Raw genomic sequence first — 14724 nt, forward strand, 5'->3', positions numbered from 1 at the left:
GGCTGTGACTGAGCACCCTCCTCCAAGGGGGGGGGCCCCCTAAAGCCCAGCCACTTCTTTTGGTTTCTACTCCTGCCTGCCTGCCTCCTCTCTAGGTTTTCCTTCCCCATTCCCCTGCTTTTCAGAATGATTTTTGGAGTGGGGGTATATCATGAGCACAAAGCCACCACCAGCTGCTTATTTCTATATTTCTATAAATCATTGGGAAGTAAGGGGAACCTGGTAGGGTGGGGAAGTGATGAGGGAGAAGGGGGAAGGTCAAGGTAGACCAATGTCGAGGAGATGGGAGCAGGGGTAGAAAAGGCCTGGAGAATCCAAGTCAGAAGGGGAAAATACAAGTCCCTTGAGGGCAGGAACCATTTGGTTTTTATTCTGTGTCTCCAAGACAGCTCCTGCCATATAGCAGGCTGATGGAGATGATGAGATAGGAGCGGCCAGTTTGCCGGTGTTTCAAGGAGAGCACAATAGGAGGCCCTTAGGATAAAGTAAAATATAAAAATGTATAAATCGACATCATAGTGCTTGCCTTCTCAAGGGGAGGGTGTGAGGGAGTGTACTTGGAACAAAATTTTTTAACAAGTGTGTAATTCCTATTTAAATGCAATTGAGAAATAGTTAAATTGAATAAAAATATTTTTTAAAAGGAGATCTTAAAAAAAAAAAACACACACACAGTTGGCTCAGCAGGGGGCAGTCCTCAGGATGGACACGCAGTCAAAAAGGGCAACTCCAGGGATGGACACTGAGTGGGCAGGAAAATAGAACAGAGTCAGAGAACCAGTCCATCTGGCAAGAAAATATGACTTGGGTTGGCTGGGCAAAATCCATCTCAGTGGCAGAGCCCATGTCTTTCAGTGGAGGAGGGCCCAGCTTATAGGAACACAAGCAAGCTAAGGTGATCCTGGGGGGCTCTGGCTGTTAGCAGGGGGATCTGTGCCCAGGGAGATGGGGGCCAGGCAGGGAGGCCACACACCTGTGCCTAATCGGTCCAGGGGACTCTGTCTCAGCAGCTTAGTGATCAGGTCCTGAGCATCAGCAGGGAGTGCTTCATCTCCTTCTGGCCAGATGATGTCATCTAAAATCAGGAAGGGGACAGGGGTGGCAATGGCTGAAGGAGGCTCTGGCCCCCAAGTCATGTCTGAGAGCTAAAGGATGGACACTGTGCAGTTAGGGGCAGGAGATCCCCAGGCTGGCCTTCCCTCTCCATTCCCTTAAACACCAAGTTCTCTCATCCTGCTGACTCTTTGTTGTGGGGGGAGGTCTCTAAGGAGACCCAGGGAGCACCTAGGGGGAAGCCCTAGAATACCCTCTTCTCACCCTCTTCCTCATGGCTGGGACACTAGAGCTCCTCATTTTACTGTGGAGGAAACTGATATCCAGAGAAGGACTTGCCCAGTAACACCCAGAGAGGAAGTATCAGAGTGGGCTTGAAACCTAGGTTCCATGACTCTGAATCCATGTTCTTCCCAGGGGAGCTGAAAGTCAGAGTTGACCCATGATGAAACAGGATGCCTGCCCCACTTTCTGATGGGTTCGTGGACTAAGGATGCAGAATGAGCCAAATGCTTTTGGACATGGTAAATGTGGGAGTTTATTGTCTGACTACGTATGTCTCTTATAGGGATTTTGATTTTCCTTGGAAGAGGAAGAAGGAAGAGAAAACAAAGCTTTGTTAATCAAACAGATAGTTTTTAAAGGGCAAAGGCTCCATCTTTAACTATGAAGCTGGAGTCTTGGGACCAGAGCCAGAAGTTCATGGTGACTTAGTGGGAAAAGGGTGACTCAGACCTGGGTGTCCTGACTGCCCTTCCTTCTCCTCCAAGCCCATGCTCTCTGCACATAGCACCATATGGCCTCCCACATTCATCTTTGGGAGTGCTAAGAAGGAAGCTGAACCTCAAACCCCAGAGGGAGCAAAGGGAGACATACCGCTGATGACCTGGCCAAAAAGTTCCTCGGGGGTGTCACCAAAGAAAGGGACACAGCCCACGAGAAATTCATAGAGGATGACACCCATGGCCCACCAGTCCACCGGCTTCCCATAGCCTTGCCGGAAGATCACTTCAGGTGCAATGTATTCAGGGGTCCCACAGACCTGGGAAGAAGGAGGAAGGAGAGATGCACAGGTAAGGCCTGGCCTTTGGCAGATGGGCTCAGTGGCAGAGGACCCATGGGAACCAAGGCTGGTCACTTCCATTTGGCCATTCAATCAGCCAACAAACATTTATTAAGCACCTACTATGTGCCAGGCACTCTGCCAAGTGCTGTGAATACAAAGAGACACAAAAACATGGTCTTGTCTTTTACAGGACTCTGAGGTTAATGGGGAATAACACATGTATATACATGCCAGATACATCCAGAAAGAAGGAAGATAATCTTAGGAGGAGAGGCACTAGTGGCTAGGAGCACTGGGAAAGGACTCCTCTAGAGGGTGGGATTGCATGGACCCATACTTGACAGCTCCTAGAGGGGATCTTCTGGGTGTTAAAGGTGGAGATACTGAAAAAATGGTGGACTCAAAACACATTCATTTGTAGCATCAAGAGCTAGAAGCAATCTCAATCAACAGGTCCTTCACCTTCTACAAAATTCTCAGTAGGAAGAGATTTACCCAAGGTGATGCACATATTAGGTGAATGAGAGAGCCAAGGTTCAAACCCAGGTCCTATGGCTGCACGGGGCAAGGGCAGGTTAACTATTTTACCAAATCCTATAAGGCCCTTGAAAACCAATCAAGCAGGATCCGAGTTTGAAGTCTCCAGCTTTGCCATTTGCCTACCTACATGGGCAAGTCCTTAGTTCCTTCACCTGAAAAAATGAGGGCCCTGGACCAGGTAACATCCAAGGTGCCTTCTGGGTCTCCATCCATGATCCTGCATGCACTGGACTCTTACTCATCAGAGCAATTATTCTTAGATGATCTGATCAGCAAGTATTTCCCCAGACCAATTGTGGGCAGAGAGCTTCTTCCTTGTTCTATGTCCAGCTCAAGTACTATGTAGATGAGGCAAAGGCCCCCTTGAAGATATGGTACTGACTCTAAGTTTCCTCTGGTCTCAAAAGGCAGAGATCCTTCCAACAAACTTCCCTCTATGTCCCGTGCTCTACCAAGCTTCCCTCTGTCAAGGGGGCTGCCATCTTTTCAGCCACACAGGCTGGAAAGCCTCAGTCATCCTTCCCCATCCATCTCCCCAGATACTCAATCTGTTGCCAATCAAGAGCCTTCTTTGTCCCCTCTCTTGCCTACAGGATAAATGTCTCTGTGTTGCTGCTGCTCTCAAACCCCTTTGTCTAGACACATGTGCGTGCCTCAGGTGTCCCTCCTGCAGGCTGCTTTTGCCTTGTGCACCTAGTGATGGATGTCCTACACACAGCTGGTGCTTAATAAATACACATTGTGGATGGGAAGGAAGTTTCCCGAAGACTGTGAGTGCTTGAGCTAGGCCTTGAAGGAGGGAGATGCTGCTGCTCCACCTCTCCCACCCCATTCTAGAGTTCTGAGGCCATTTCTCCCAGAACCTCTCAGGAAACAGGAGATACTCACCTGCTTGTCCACAAACTCCCGGGCGTCCTTCTCGATGTGCCCCTCATACAGATTGGTGGTCATACTCATCAGCCCAATCTTGGACAGCCCAAAGTCCGTTAGCTTAATGTGGCCCAGGGATGTGATTAACAGGCTGTAATAGAACAGGCAGAGGCCCAGTTGGCCTGTCACCGAGGCCAGAGAGCTGAGCCTAAAGGACTTCTGTGTCCCTAGAAGCCAGGACCACTGTAGTCCAAGCCAGGATACACCTGAGCTAACCTGCACTCAGTTCTGCTGGGAAAACCAAGGCAAGATCTGTCTCTGGGGATGTCAGGGCTTAGAGAATGAAAGGACCTCCACACAAGGAACCCTGGCAGCACCTTCATTACAGAGTTGGGAGCTGCAGTCCAGTTGTCCAGTCCCGCCTCCAGGGTGCCTGATTGAGGAGGCTAAGGAGTGAAAGGCTCAGACCCCCAGCACTCAGGAGCCCAGAGAATCACAGCTAGCTCTCCTATCTGTCTAAGCAGGAAGCTTTCAGGGACACTCAGGGCTGATCACAGAAACTCAGGTGCCCGAGAATACCCATTTCTCAATTCCTTTTGGCAAGTTCCATTCTACCCCCAACTGCCCCGAAGGGTACACTTTAGGCCTTGTAATTTGCTCCAGGCCTCCTGGAGAAACAGCTAGGGTCAGGCTTCATGGTTCAGTGGATTGAGAGCCAGGCCCAGAAAGGGGAGGTCCTGGATTCAATCTGACCTCAGATACTTCCAAGCTGTTTGACCCTGGACAAGTCATTTAACCTCCATGGCCCAGCCCTTGCCACTCTTTTGACTTGGAGCCAATACAAGTATTGCTTCTAAAACAGAAGGAGGGTTTCTTGGAAAAAAAATTTTAAAAAAGAAGCAGGTAGGGCAAAAGAATGCCTACATAAGGAGAAAATAAGGGAAAGGACTGAGACTCTTAGCTGGTGCAACTCAGTGCTGGTGGGTAATTAAAGAAACCTTTAATTCATCTGAGCACAAAGAGTTCCTTCCTCTGCACGAGTCATTCCGTGGGAAGAGAGAGCACAAGATTTTAGAGGGAAGAAAGGTCCTTTCAGAACCAGATCCAGACCGACCTCTCATTCTGTAGAGGAGGAAACAAGTCTTGGAGGGGCAAGGCACATGGTCACAGTCAAATAGTGAGACTATTGCGGAGGAGAAGCCTGAGACTCCGGCCACCAGCTCAGGACCCTGCCCTCTACCAAAGAACATGGACTGTCTATCTCAGGGGAGGGACCCAAGAGGTTAGGTAGTCCAAGTCTTTCATCTGGAAAAGGAGAAAACTCAAGGCCAGAGAGGAAGTGGGTGGCCCAAAGTCAGTGACGAGAATTGGACCTAAGACCCAGGTTCTCCTTATGGAGCTGAAGACTGAGCTGGGCTTCCCTAAGAGCTCTGATTCTTTCCAATGAGGTTTGATAAAGATTCAAAGAGGAAACCTTCCCCCAAATTTACCCTGGTCCCCAAACAGAGAAGCACAAAGGTCTAAATTCTCATTATTGCCTGTGTGACCCTGAGGGAGTCAGGGCACATCTCCCAATTTGGGCCTCAGTTTCCTGATCTGTGAGGTGAGGGAGTCAGAGCCCTAGGGCTGCCCTCTCTCAGCTCTGGGGCCTTCAGTTTCACAGAAGCAGCCTGCAACAGAACACCACCCTAGTCCCTGCCATGGGGAGTAGAGGATCCAATGAGGGTTCTGGCCTTTCTTGGCCTTGCCCTCTGGAGCTCTGCTTCCCCTTACTTGTCAGGCTTGAGGTCCCGGTGCACGATGCCATAATTGTGAAGATACTCCAAAGCCAGGACAGTCTCTGCGAAGTACATCCGGGCCATGTCCACAGGAAGGGGGCCCATGTTCTTTAGCAGCGTGGCACAGTCTCCGCCTGTAAGACCACCAGGCACTAGGGCTGAGTGAAGCACCCAGCCCTCACAGGGAAGGGAGGAAGGGGCCCAAAGGGTCTTCTAAACCCCTAGGACAACCAGACCTTGGGGAAAAGGCTGAGTAAAAGCTCTCCTTGGCCTTCATCTCAGCACCTTCCATGCAGGCATCACTTGGGAAATGCCTGCCAAAGGAGTGAATGAGCTGAAGGAAAAAATGAGCAATGGACCCAGGCACAAAGAATGACTGAGGAAGGCTGAGAATCCAGGGAGACTGTGTCTTCCTTAGGAGCCAGCCAGGGGAAGCAAACAGGAAGCTCATCACCTCTGAACTTTTCTGCTAAAATTTCTGGCAAAGCTCTCTGACATAGTGTCAAAGCTAGGAGGACACCAAGAACAAAGGACATGGGGGGTGGGGGGTGGGGGTAGAGGGAGCTTAGAACACAGAATGCCAGAGCTGGGAGGGGTCTAAAATGTTGGAACCAAAAGGAGGCATTTATAGCCCATCCAATCTAATCCCTTAGTTTGCAGACGGGGAAATGGAGGCCCAGAAAGAAGAAGGAATTCACTCAGCTACATAGAAAGTCTGAAGTAGTGCCGGGAGGGAAACCTTTGATGTTGACCACAAGGCTAGAGCTTCTGTCCCAACCTCCCAATGCCCAGAACTGACCTTCCACGTATTCCATGACCATGCAGAGGTGCCTCCGAGTCTCAAAGGAGCAGAACATACTGACGACAAAGGGGTTCTCAGCAAAGGTCAGGATGTCTCGTTCCACAAATACCTGCTGGATCTGGTTCCGTAACACTAGGTTCTGCTTATTGATCTTCTTGATAGCAAAGCGTTGGCGGGTTTCTCGATGCCTGACCAGGTACACAGCCCTGAGTGGGGAATGTAGGGGGTGAATGACATGGTGACTGCTTTAACATCCTGTGCCCTAAGGGTCCTCCCAGTCCTGACATCCTGGGTTCTAAGGGTCCATCCAGCCCTGACATCCTGGGTTCTAAGGGTCCTCCCAGCCCTGACATCCTGGGTTCTAAGGGTCCTCCCAGCCCTGGCATTCCATGTGCTGCTAACAAAACCCACAGCCCCTTACCCCAGCAGTTCCTCTATCTTACCCCAGAATAGAAGCCCAATGGATTCAGTCCCTTCTTGGGTCTAGGACTCAGGATGTTGCTGCTAATAGTTCAGGGGTCAAGACTGTCTCTCACTCACCCATATGCCCCATTGCTGATCAGTTTGATGGTCTCAAAGTCACTCTCACAGGGTTTCCTCCGGGAAGGTACAGTGAGAGATCGGTTCTGAAAAGACCAGAGAGAAATTGGAGAGGACTCCTCAGCCTCCGGTATATTCTAGACCCAGGGGATGTCTGGGAAGAGGCATCCTCTGCTTGAGAGCCCCTAAGAAATCCCCTGCCCTTGATCTGGGAATCCTTAAATAGTGAAAGGGGATGGAAGCCATCCAGTGCCTTCTCCAAAGGTCTAAAAGGTCTGCCTTTAGTGCCTTGCCTCCGAAGACAGGACTGGTTCAGGGGAAAAAAACCAATGAACTTGGGAGTCAGAGGGTGAGGGTTCAAATCTCAGCTCTGCCCTGTTGTGACCCTGGGAAAAAGTAATTTCACTCTTCTTCCAGCTGAATATTTGGGATCCTATGACTTGGGTTCCAAGCCTAAGTCACTCCTATCACAACCTGAATGACTTTGGGTAAACACTTAGCTGGTAAAATGAGAAAGTAGGACTAGAGGATCTTTAAGGTCCCTTCAAGGCTCTAATAAACCCTATAGATCAGTGGTTCCCAAACGTTTTTGGCCTACTGCCCCCTTTCCAGAAAAAAATATTACTTAGCTCCCTGGAAATTAATTAAAAAAAAATTAATAGCAATTAATAGAAAAAAATAAAGTACCTGTGGCCATCACCGCCCCCCTTGGATCACTGCAGCACCCACTTTGGGAATCACTGCTATAGACCATGGTGGGGGGCAGTCTTGGGGGATTCAAAGGGCAGTAGATTTAAGGAAGAATTTCCTAAGAAGTAGATCAGTACCACAGGAAAGCTGGCTGTACTAGGAGGAAATGAGCTTTCTGTCACTGAAGGTCACAGAATCAAAATGCTTGGGGGTAGCTGGGTGGCTCAGTGGATTGAGAGCCAGGTCTAGAGATGGGAGGTCCTCGGTTTAAATCTGGCCTCAGACACATCCTACCTGTGTGACTGGGCAAGTCACTTAACCCCCAATTGCCTAGCCCTTACTACTCTTCTGCCTTGGAACCCAATACACAGTATTGATATTAAGATGGAAGGTAAGAGTTTAAAAAAAAAAAAAGAATCAAAGTGCTTGAATTTGAAGGGTCTTCAGTGGCCATCTAGACAAACCAATACCCCAAAAGAAACCCCATAAATATATCAAACAATAGAGTCTACTTGAAGATCCTCAAAGAAGGGAGAATTTGTCATCTCTCTAAGCAGCCCATTCCACTTCTAGACAAACCTCATCAGGAAGGTTTTCCTGACATCCATCCTAAATTTTTCTCTTTGAACCTTCCACCTGCTGCTCTCAGTTTTGCCCTGAGGTCAAATCAAGCCAGCCTAATGGCTTTTTCCACATGAGGGCCCTCCACAGAATGAAAACAAAAGCTTTTAGGTTTTCTTCTTCGGTGTAGAAAATCCCCCCAGGCCCTTCATGTGGTCCTCATAGGAACATAAGCTCAAGGTCCTTTATCATCCTGGTGTTCCTCCTCTGAAACCAGATACTCTCCAGCTTGTCAGTATCAAGGGTACCTAGAACAGAAGTTGCTGAACTGGACAGTCTTCCCTCTGATGTCTGAGGAGGTGTGAAGATTCAGGGGGCCATTGCTTCCATCCTTCCTGGAAACTAAGGCTCTCTTTAAAGCCTCTTTGGGGCTTTTCTTTAGCTGCCATTGCACACTGCCCACTCATAGACCTAGTAGTACACTAAACCAGAGGTGTGTATCAAACATGGGTCAAGGGGTTACAACTGCCCAGTCCAAACCAGAGTGAAATGTAAGTGGGAAGGGGCTCAGTGGATAGAGTATCAGGAGGTTCAGGGTTCAAATCTGCTCTCAGACACTTCCTAGCTGTGTGACCCCTGGGTAAGTCACTTTAATCCCCAATCCCTAGCCTTTGTCATTCTTCTATCTTGGAACTGATAATTAGTATTTTTCTAAGATCGAATGCAAGGATTTAAAATAAGTAAACCCATTCTCTCCCATATATACATATGTATTATAATGTAAAATTGGGAAATGTTTAATAAATAAAACTATAACATAACGTTAACACGTGGTTTCCAAGTCACTACTTGGCTCTTAAGGAGTCTCATTATGGATGGTTTAGTGGCCTCCCTTGTTTTGTGAGTTTGCCTCTTCCTCCTAGATCTTTTTCAGACAAATTATAGTCTGCCCATGCCTCTCATAATTCATGTTTATGAAGCTGAAGTTTTTAACACAACTACAAAAATATACAATGACCTCTAATGAATTTCAACTTACTAGATTCAGCCCAATGTTCTAACCTTTCCAGGATCCTTTTGAATCCTGACATCCAAGGCATTAGCAAATCTGATAAACATGCTGAAGCATAGATCCTTTTAAGCCAGGGAGATGCTGAACCATTAACTACTACTATTTGATTCTGGCCATCCAAAATCTATTATTCAACTACTTGTATCACTGTCTAGTTCATATCTTTTCACCTTTTCCACAAGAACAGTATAAAATATTTTAAGAACAGTGTAAAATACTTTAGACAATGTTAGACTAAATCCTCGGAAAACAAATACCTGCAGCAGCATTTCCCTTATCTTCTGGTTTTAGTAGCTGTCAAGAAAAGTAGGGGAGGTTATCGTGGCCTGCACTGTTTTTGATGAAGCTGTTACTGCTTCACGAGTCATTTCTAACAATTCATTTTCGGGGGCAACTAGGTGGCTCAGTGGATTGAAAGGCAGGCCTAGAGACAGGGGGTCCTGGGTTCCAATCTGGATTCAGACACTTCCTACTTGTGGGAAACATTTCCTAGCCCTTACCATCCTTCTGCCTTGGAACCAACACACATATTAATTTCAAGATATTAATTTCAAAAATAAAGGTGAGAGGTTTTTTTTTTTATCCATTCTAGAGTTTTCTCGGAACTTAAGTTTACTTCTCTTAAAATTTGTGAACTCTGTTCTCTTCCATTTAAAAAAACAAAACCAGAACCATATTTATGCTTCTCCAATCTTGTGGCACTTCTCTGGTTTTTCATAATCTTTCAAATATTATTGATGTGGATTAGCCAATATGACAGTAAAGGAAAATAATATATGTTGGAAGGGATGTAGCAAAATTGGGACACTAATGCATTGCCGGTGGAGTTGTGAATTGATTCAACCATTCTGGAAAGCAATTTGGAATTATGCCCAAAGGGCTTTAAAAGGATTCATGTTCTTTGATTCAGCAATGCCACTATAAGGTTTATACCCCAAAGAGATTTAAAAAATGTTCAAAAATATTTATAGCCATGCTCTTTGTGGTGGCAAAAAATTGGAAAATGGGGGGTTGTCCCTCAATTGAAGAATGGCTGAACACATTTTGGAATATGATAGTGATGTAATACTATTGTGCTATAAGGGAATGATGAACTGCTTGATTTCTATAAAAACTCCATGAATTGACACGGAGTGAAATGAGCAGAACCAGGAGAGCATTGTACATAGTAACTGAAACATTTATGGGATGATCAAATGTGAGAGACTTTGCTACTATAGCAGCAATGCAATGATCCAGGACAATCCTGAGGGATTTTCTTATGAGAAAGGACGTTATTCACATTGAGAGAAAGAGCTGTGGGAGTAGAAATGTTGAAGAAAAACACATGATTTATCTTGGGGTTTGGGTTTCAAAAGACTACTCTATTACAAAAAAATGGATAAGATAGAAATAGGTATTGACTGATAATACACATATAGCCAGTGGAATTGCTTGTCAGCTCAAGGATGGGGAAGGGAAGAGGGGAGGAAGAGAACATAAATCATGTAGCCTTGGAAAAATATTTAAAAATAAATAAATTAGGAGGCAGTTGGGTAGCTCAGTGATTGAGAGCTAGGACTAGAGACAAGAGGTCATAGGTTCAAATGTGACCTCAGATACTTCCTCACTTTGTAATCCTGGGCAAGTCACCCCCATTGCCTAGCCCTTACCACTCTTTTGCCTTGGAACCAATACACAGGGTTGATTCTAAGGCGGAAGGTGAGGGTTTTTAAAAATAAAATAGATTAATTAAAAACAAACAAATGAACAAATATTAATGACTGTGGCTCAATAAGGAGTCAAGAAGAGGCAGGATGACTACTTCCTAAGGGCTTTGGAAGAAAAGCTAGATGGATGGATGGATAGAACACCCAGCCTGTAGTCAGGTCCTGGGTTTAAAAATGGCCTGAAACACTAGCTATCATTGTGGCCCTGGATGAGTCACTTAACTCCCATTGCCTCTAGCCCTTGCCCCTTCTGCCTTGAAACCAATATCCAGTGTTGATTCTCAGATAGAAGGTATAGGTAAAGAAAAAAGGCATGTGTGTGGGAATTCCTTTCCTTCACTGCCCCTATATCTTGAGCTGTCATGACGCTTGGTCCAAGCCCTTCCATGACAGGAATTTCCCCCTGAGGTGCTGAAGTACTGACTGGAGGTTGCCTCCATAGCCCACTTCATATAGACCTTAGGCTATAATCAAGTTTTGCTTCAATTTCCTAGACCCTTCCACAAGAGTTGTCCCATTCCTACCATCCTCTTTCTAGTTCTGGGACAGTAATCTAATTAACTATCTTTGTTCCTGGAAAAAGTACCTCAATCTACTCAAACACAACCTCAGTAAATTCCAAACCAAAATATTCTTTCTTACCACCATTCAATTATGTGTATTAGATGTTAGACTACAAACTCCTTGAAAGACTAATTTTCATTTGTATCCCCAGTACTTAGCACTTAATAAGTGTTTAATAAATAAATGCTTTTCAGTAAATCCATAAACATTTATTAAGCATCTAGGATGTCTTCAGAAAGAATAAAGCTGGAAAAATGGATTTAAGCATCTGTCAGCAGAGAAATAATTGAATCCCTGGGAGTTGGTGAGATCATCAAGTTAAATGTTTAGAAGAAAAGAAAGCCTTAATTCATTTCTATTCATTTAAGGTGGACCCAAGACCCCCCAAGGTCCCTCCTAGATTTAGGATTCTAGAATCTCCTTCTCTGGCATTTCCCCAACTGAAAACATACAAGCCAAGCTACCTTCCTCAAGTCTTCCAAAGACGCCACATTTCATACCATCTCCCACATTCCTGGTTTCTCTAGCCAGAACAGCCACCCAAGAAGAGACACTTTCCTCTTCCCCCAAAGCCCCACTGTGGACTCTTTACTTTTCTCCCAGTCAGTGTAAGCACCCAGAGCCTGGGCTTCTGGGGAACTCTGATCCTTCTGGACAGAGGAGAGATATCTGGGCATGCAAGCTACAGCTCCCACTCCTACACCAAACCAGGGGAATGCTGACCTCTGCCCTGTTGAGGCTTGGACGGGGACTGAGCTGCCCCCAAAAGAAGTAGGTGCTATCATAAGGCAAAGGTCACAATTTACCCATATTCAATCTCTGGACTATCCCCACTGCCCATCAAACTGCCTCCTCTAGAGATCCCATCAAAATAATAATGATCACACACAGTGATAACAGGCTGGCAAAGTACTCTTAGCTCAATTAAACCCTACAACAACCCTAGGGGGTAAGGATTATTATCTTTATTTTAAAGATGAAGAAACTGAGGCTCAGGGACATCAGTGCCTTGGCCAGGATCCCATAACTAGCAATTCTAAGACATGATTAAATCTCAAATTTTCCTGATTTCAAGTAATGCCCTTCAGCCCCAATGCCATGCTGCTTCCCCCAACTGGCAGAATTTTGCCAGTAATCATGGGTAGCACCTGGACCCAACCTATGTCTTACCAATCCCTCACTTATTCACTATTCTCCCTATCTCCAATTCTCCCTTGTTATTGGGCTTTGGTACCAGAGGAAGAGCTCTCTAACCCAGAGCCTGGCACACTTACCTCCGGTGGGTCTCCATCCTCAGGTGCAGTCGAGGAGCCAGCATTCGGAGGACCCAGCTGCACCATCTCTGGAGGGGCAAAGACAGATTGAGGGTTAGCCTATGGTCCCAGGAGTCCCAGCCAACACACCCAGAAGGAAGAAATGGGGGTGATGAGATGGGGGGTAATCAGGGGAATGCTGGCTCAGGCCTTGGAAGAGTTGAGACATCTCAGGTGGAAAGGTCAGAGCACGAGGGCAAAGCTGGCCTTTTAGGATAATGTCAGCTCAGCCACTCTCACTAAGACCTCCTCAAGGATGCTCTCCCACACAGCTGGTGAGTGGTCAAGAGAGATGGCCCTATTTACTATCTGCACCCCTCTAGGCAAGTCAAAACCTTCCTGGATGAACTTTGAAAGAAAAAAGTGATTCTAAGGGGCAGAGACGAATAGGAAATGTGTTCGAGGGGAGAGAGAGCGAGAGAGCGAGAGAGCGAGAGAGCGAGAGAGAGACAGAGACAGAGACAGAGACAGAGAGAGAAGAGAGACAGAGACAGAGAGACTCTGTGTAAAGAAAGACACAAGTTGGAGGTGAAGAAGGGCAATTTGGCTACCTGGGCAGCTGAGAAAGAGGGACATTAAAAAAGGGCAGAAAACTTGGCTGATGTCAGGGTGTGAAGGGCTTGCATTGGCAAACTAAGGATCCTGCCAGACTTAATGGTGCTTTTCATTCCTGAATTCATGCCTCCACTCTCTAGAATTACCAAATTCTCTCAAATTTCAACTCCAGGGCCATCCTTTAGCCATTAGTCCCATACCCTTCTCTCAAAATTACTTATACAATATATATTTTGCATTTACTCATTAGTAACTGCTGAGGAAAATGCAAAATATATATTATATAAAGTAACAAAAATGTTGTATATTGTATATTGTATAAAATATTGAATATTGTATAAAGTAATTAAAATTATTTATATACATATATACACTATTTCTCTAAAATCTAATATAAGCTCCTTGAGGGCAGGGACTCATTTGGTTTTACTTTTGTGTCCCTAATGCTCAGGGCCTGATGCATTATGAGCATTTAATAAATACTTGTTAAACCTTGTTAAGGCTTTTCAAAAGCCTTATTATCTCAAAATTCCAAGTAGCTATGTCACAGAATGCACAGCTATAAATGCGGAAGGGCCTTCAGAGATTACCTAGCCCAATATTCTATCTTTCAGAAAAGGAGACCTAGACCCAGAGAGGTGACTTGTCCAAGATTGCATGGAGAAGAAATGGCAGAGCTGAGATTCAAACTGATTCTGTGATTATAGAGCCAGAGCCAGGCTTGTCCCTCTACACCAGGCTGCTTTTAGAGATGTTAGCTGGAAGAAACTCCAGAAGTATTTCTCCTTACTTTCTGAACTCCTAGAAAGAAGGATACACACACACAAGAAAAGAAACCAAAGCATTGCCAAACAGCCAGTAGGGCACTGCTTTTCATCCAGGATTAGAATAAAGTGGAGCTAAGCAGCCCACAAAACTCCCCAGTGCTGCCTGAATCAGATTACAATGAATTGGGAAATGTTCAACAAGAATAAGTAAAAAATACAATGCAAAGAAGCTTGTAGAAATAATCAACAACTTTAGCAAAGTTGCAGGATACAAAATAAATGCACATAAATCATCAGCATTTCTATATATTTCCAACACACTAGAGCAGCAAGAAGTAGAAAGAGAAACACCATTTAAAATCACCCTAGACAATATAAAATACTTAGGAATCTACCTACCAAAACAAACACAGCAATTATATGAAAACAACTACAAAACACTTTCCAAACAAATAAAACTGGATCTAAACAATTGGAAAGCCATTGATTGCTCATGGGTAGGACGAGCTAACATAATAAAAATGACAATTCTACCCAAATTAATTTATCTATTTAGCGCCATACCTATCAAGCTACCAAAAAACTTCTTTACTGAATTAGAAAAAACTATAACAAATTTCATTTGGAATAACAAAAGATCAAGAATATCAAGGGAAATAATGAAAAAAAATGTGAAGGAAGGGGGCCTAGCAGTACCAGATATTAAACTATACTATAAAGCAGCAGTCATCAAAACAATATGGTACTGGCTAAGAGATAGAGAGGAGGATCAATGGAATAGACTTGGGATAAATGACATCAGCAAGACAGTGTATGATAAACCCAAAGAGCCCAACTTTTGGGA

At 45.3% G+C, this 14724-nt stretch overlaps 1 protein-coding gene across 1 annotated transcript in view; it reads right to left on the reverse strand.

The window, feature by feature from the left end:
- The window catches only part of MAST3 (microtubule associated serine/threonine kinase 3), a 53760-nt gene that overhangs the window by 17672 nt on the left and 21364 nt on the right, over positions 1–14724 (reverse strand). Inside the window, exons 11-17 of the mRNA XM_044672411.1 lie at positions 12520–12587; positions 6650–6735; positions 6107–6315; positions 5303–5441; positions 3548–3680; positions 1930–2095; positions 974–1075 (exon numbers count right to left, since the gene is read on the reverse strand). Coding sequence (XP_044528346.1) covers positions 974–1075; positions 1930–2095; positions 3548–3680; positions 5303–5441; positions 6107–6315; positions 6650–6735; positions 12520–12587 — 903 coding nt within the window. The remainder of the gene's footprint in view (positions 1–973; positions 1076–1929; positions 2096–3547; positions 3681–5302; positions 5442–6106; positions 6316–6649; positions 6736–12519; positions 12588–14724) is intronic.

This window comes from Gracilinanus agilis, chromosome 1, assembly GCF_016433145.1.
Source record: "Gracilinanus agilis isolate LMUSP501 chromosome 1, AgileGrace, whole genome shotgun sequence".
NCBI lineage: Eukaryota > Metazoa > Chordata > Mammalia > Didelphimorphia > Didelphidae > Gracilinanus > Gracilinanus agilis.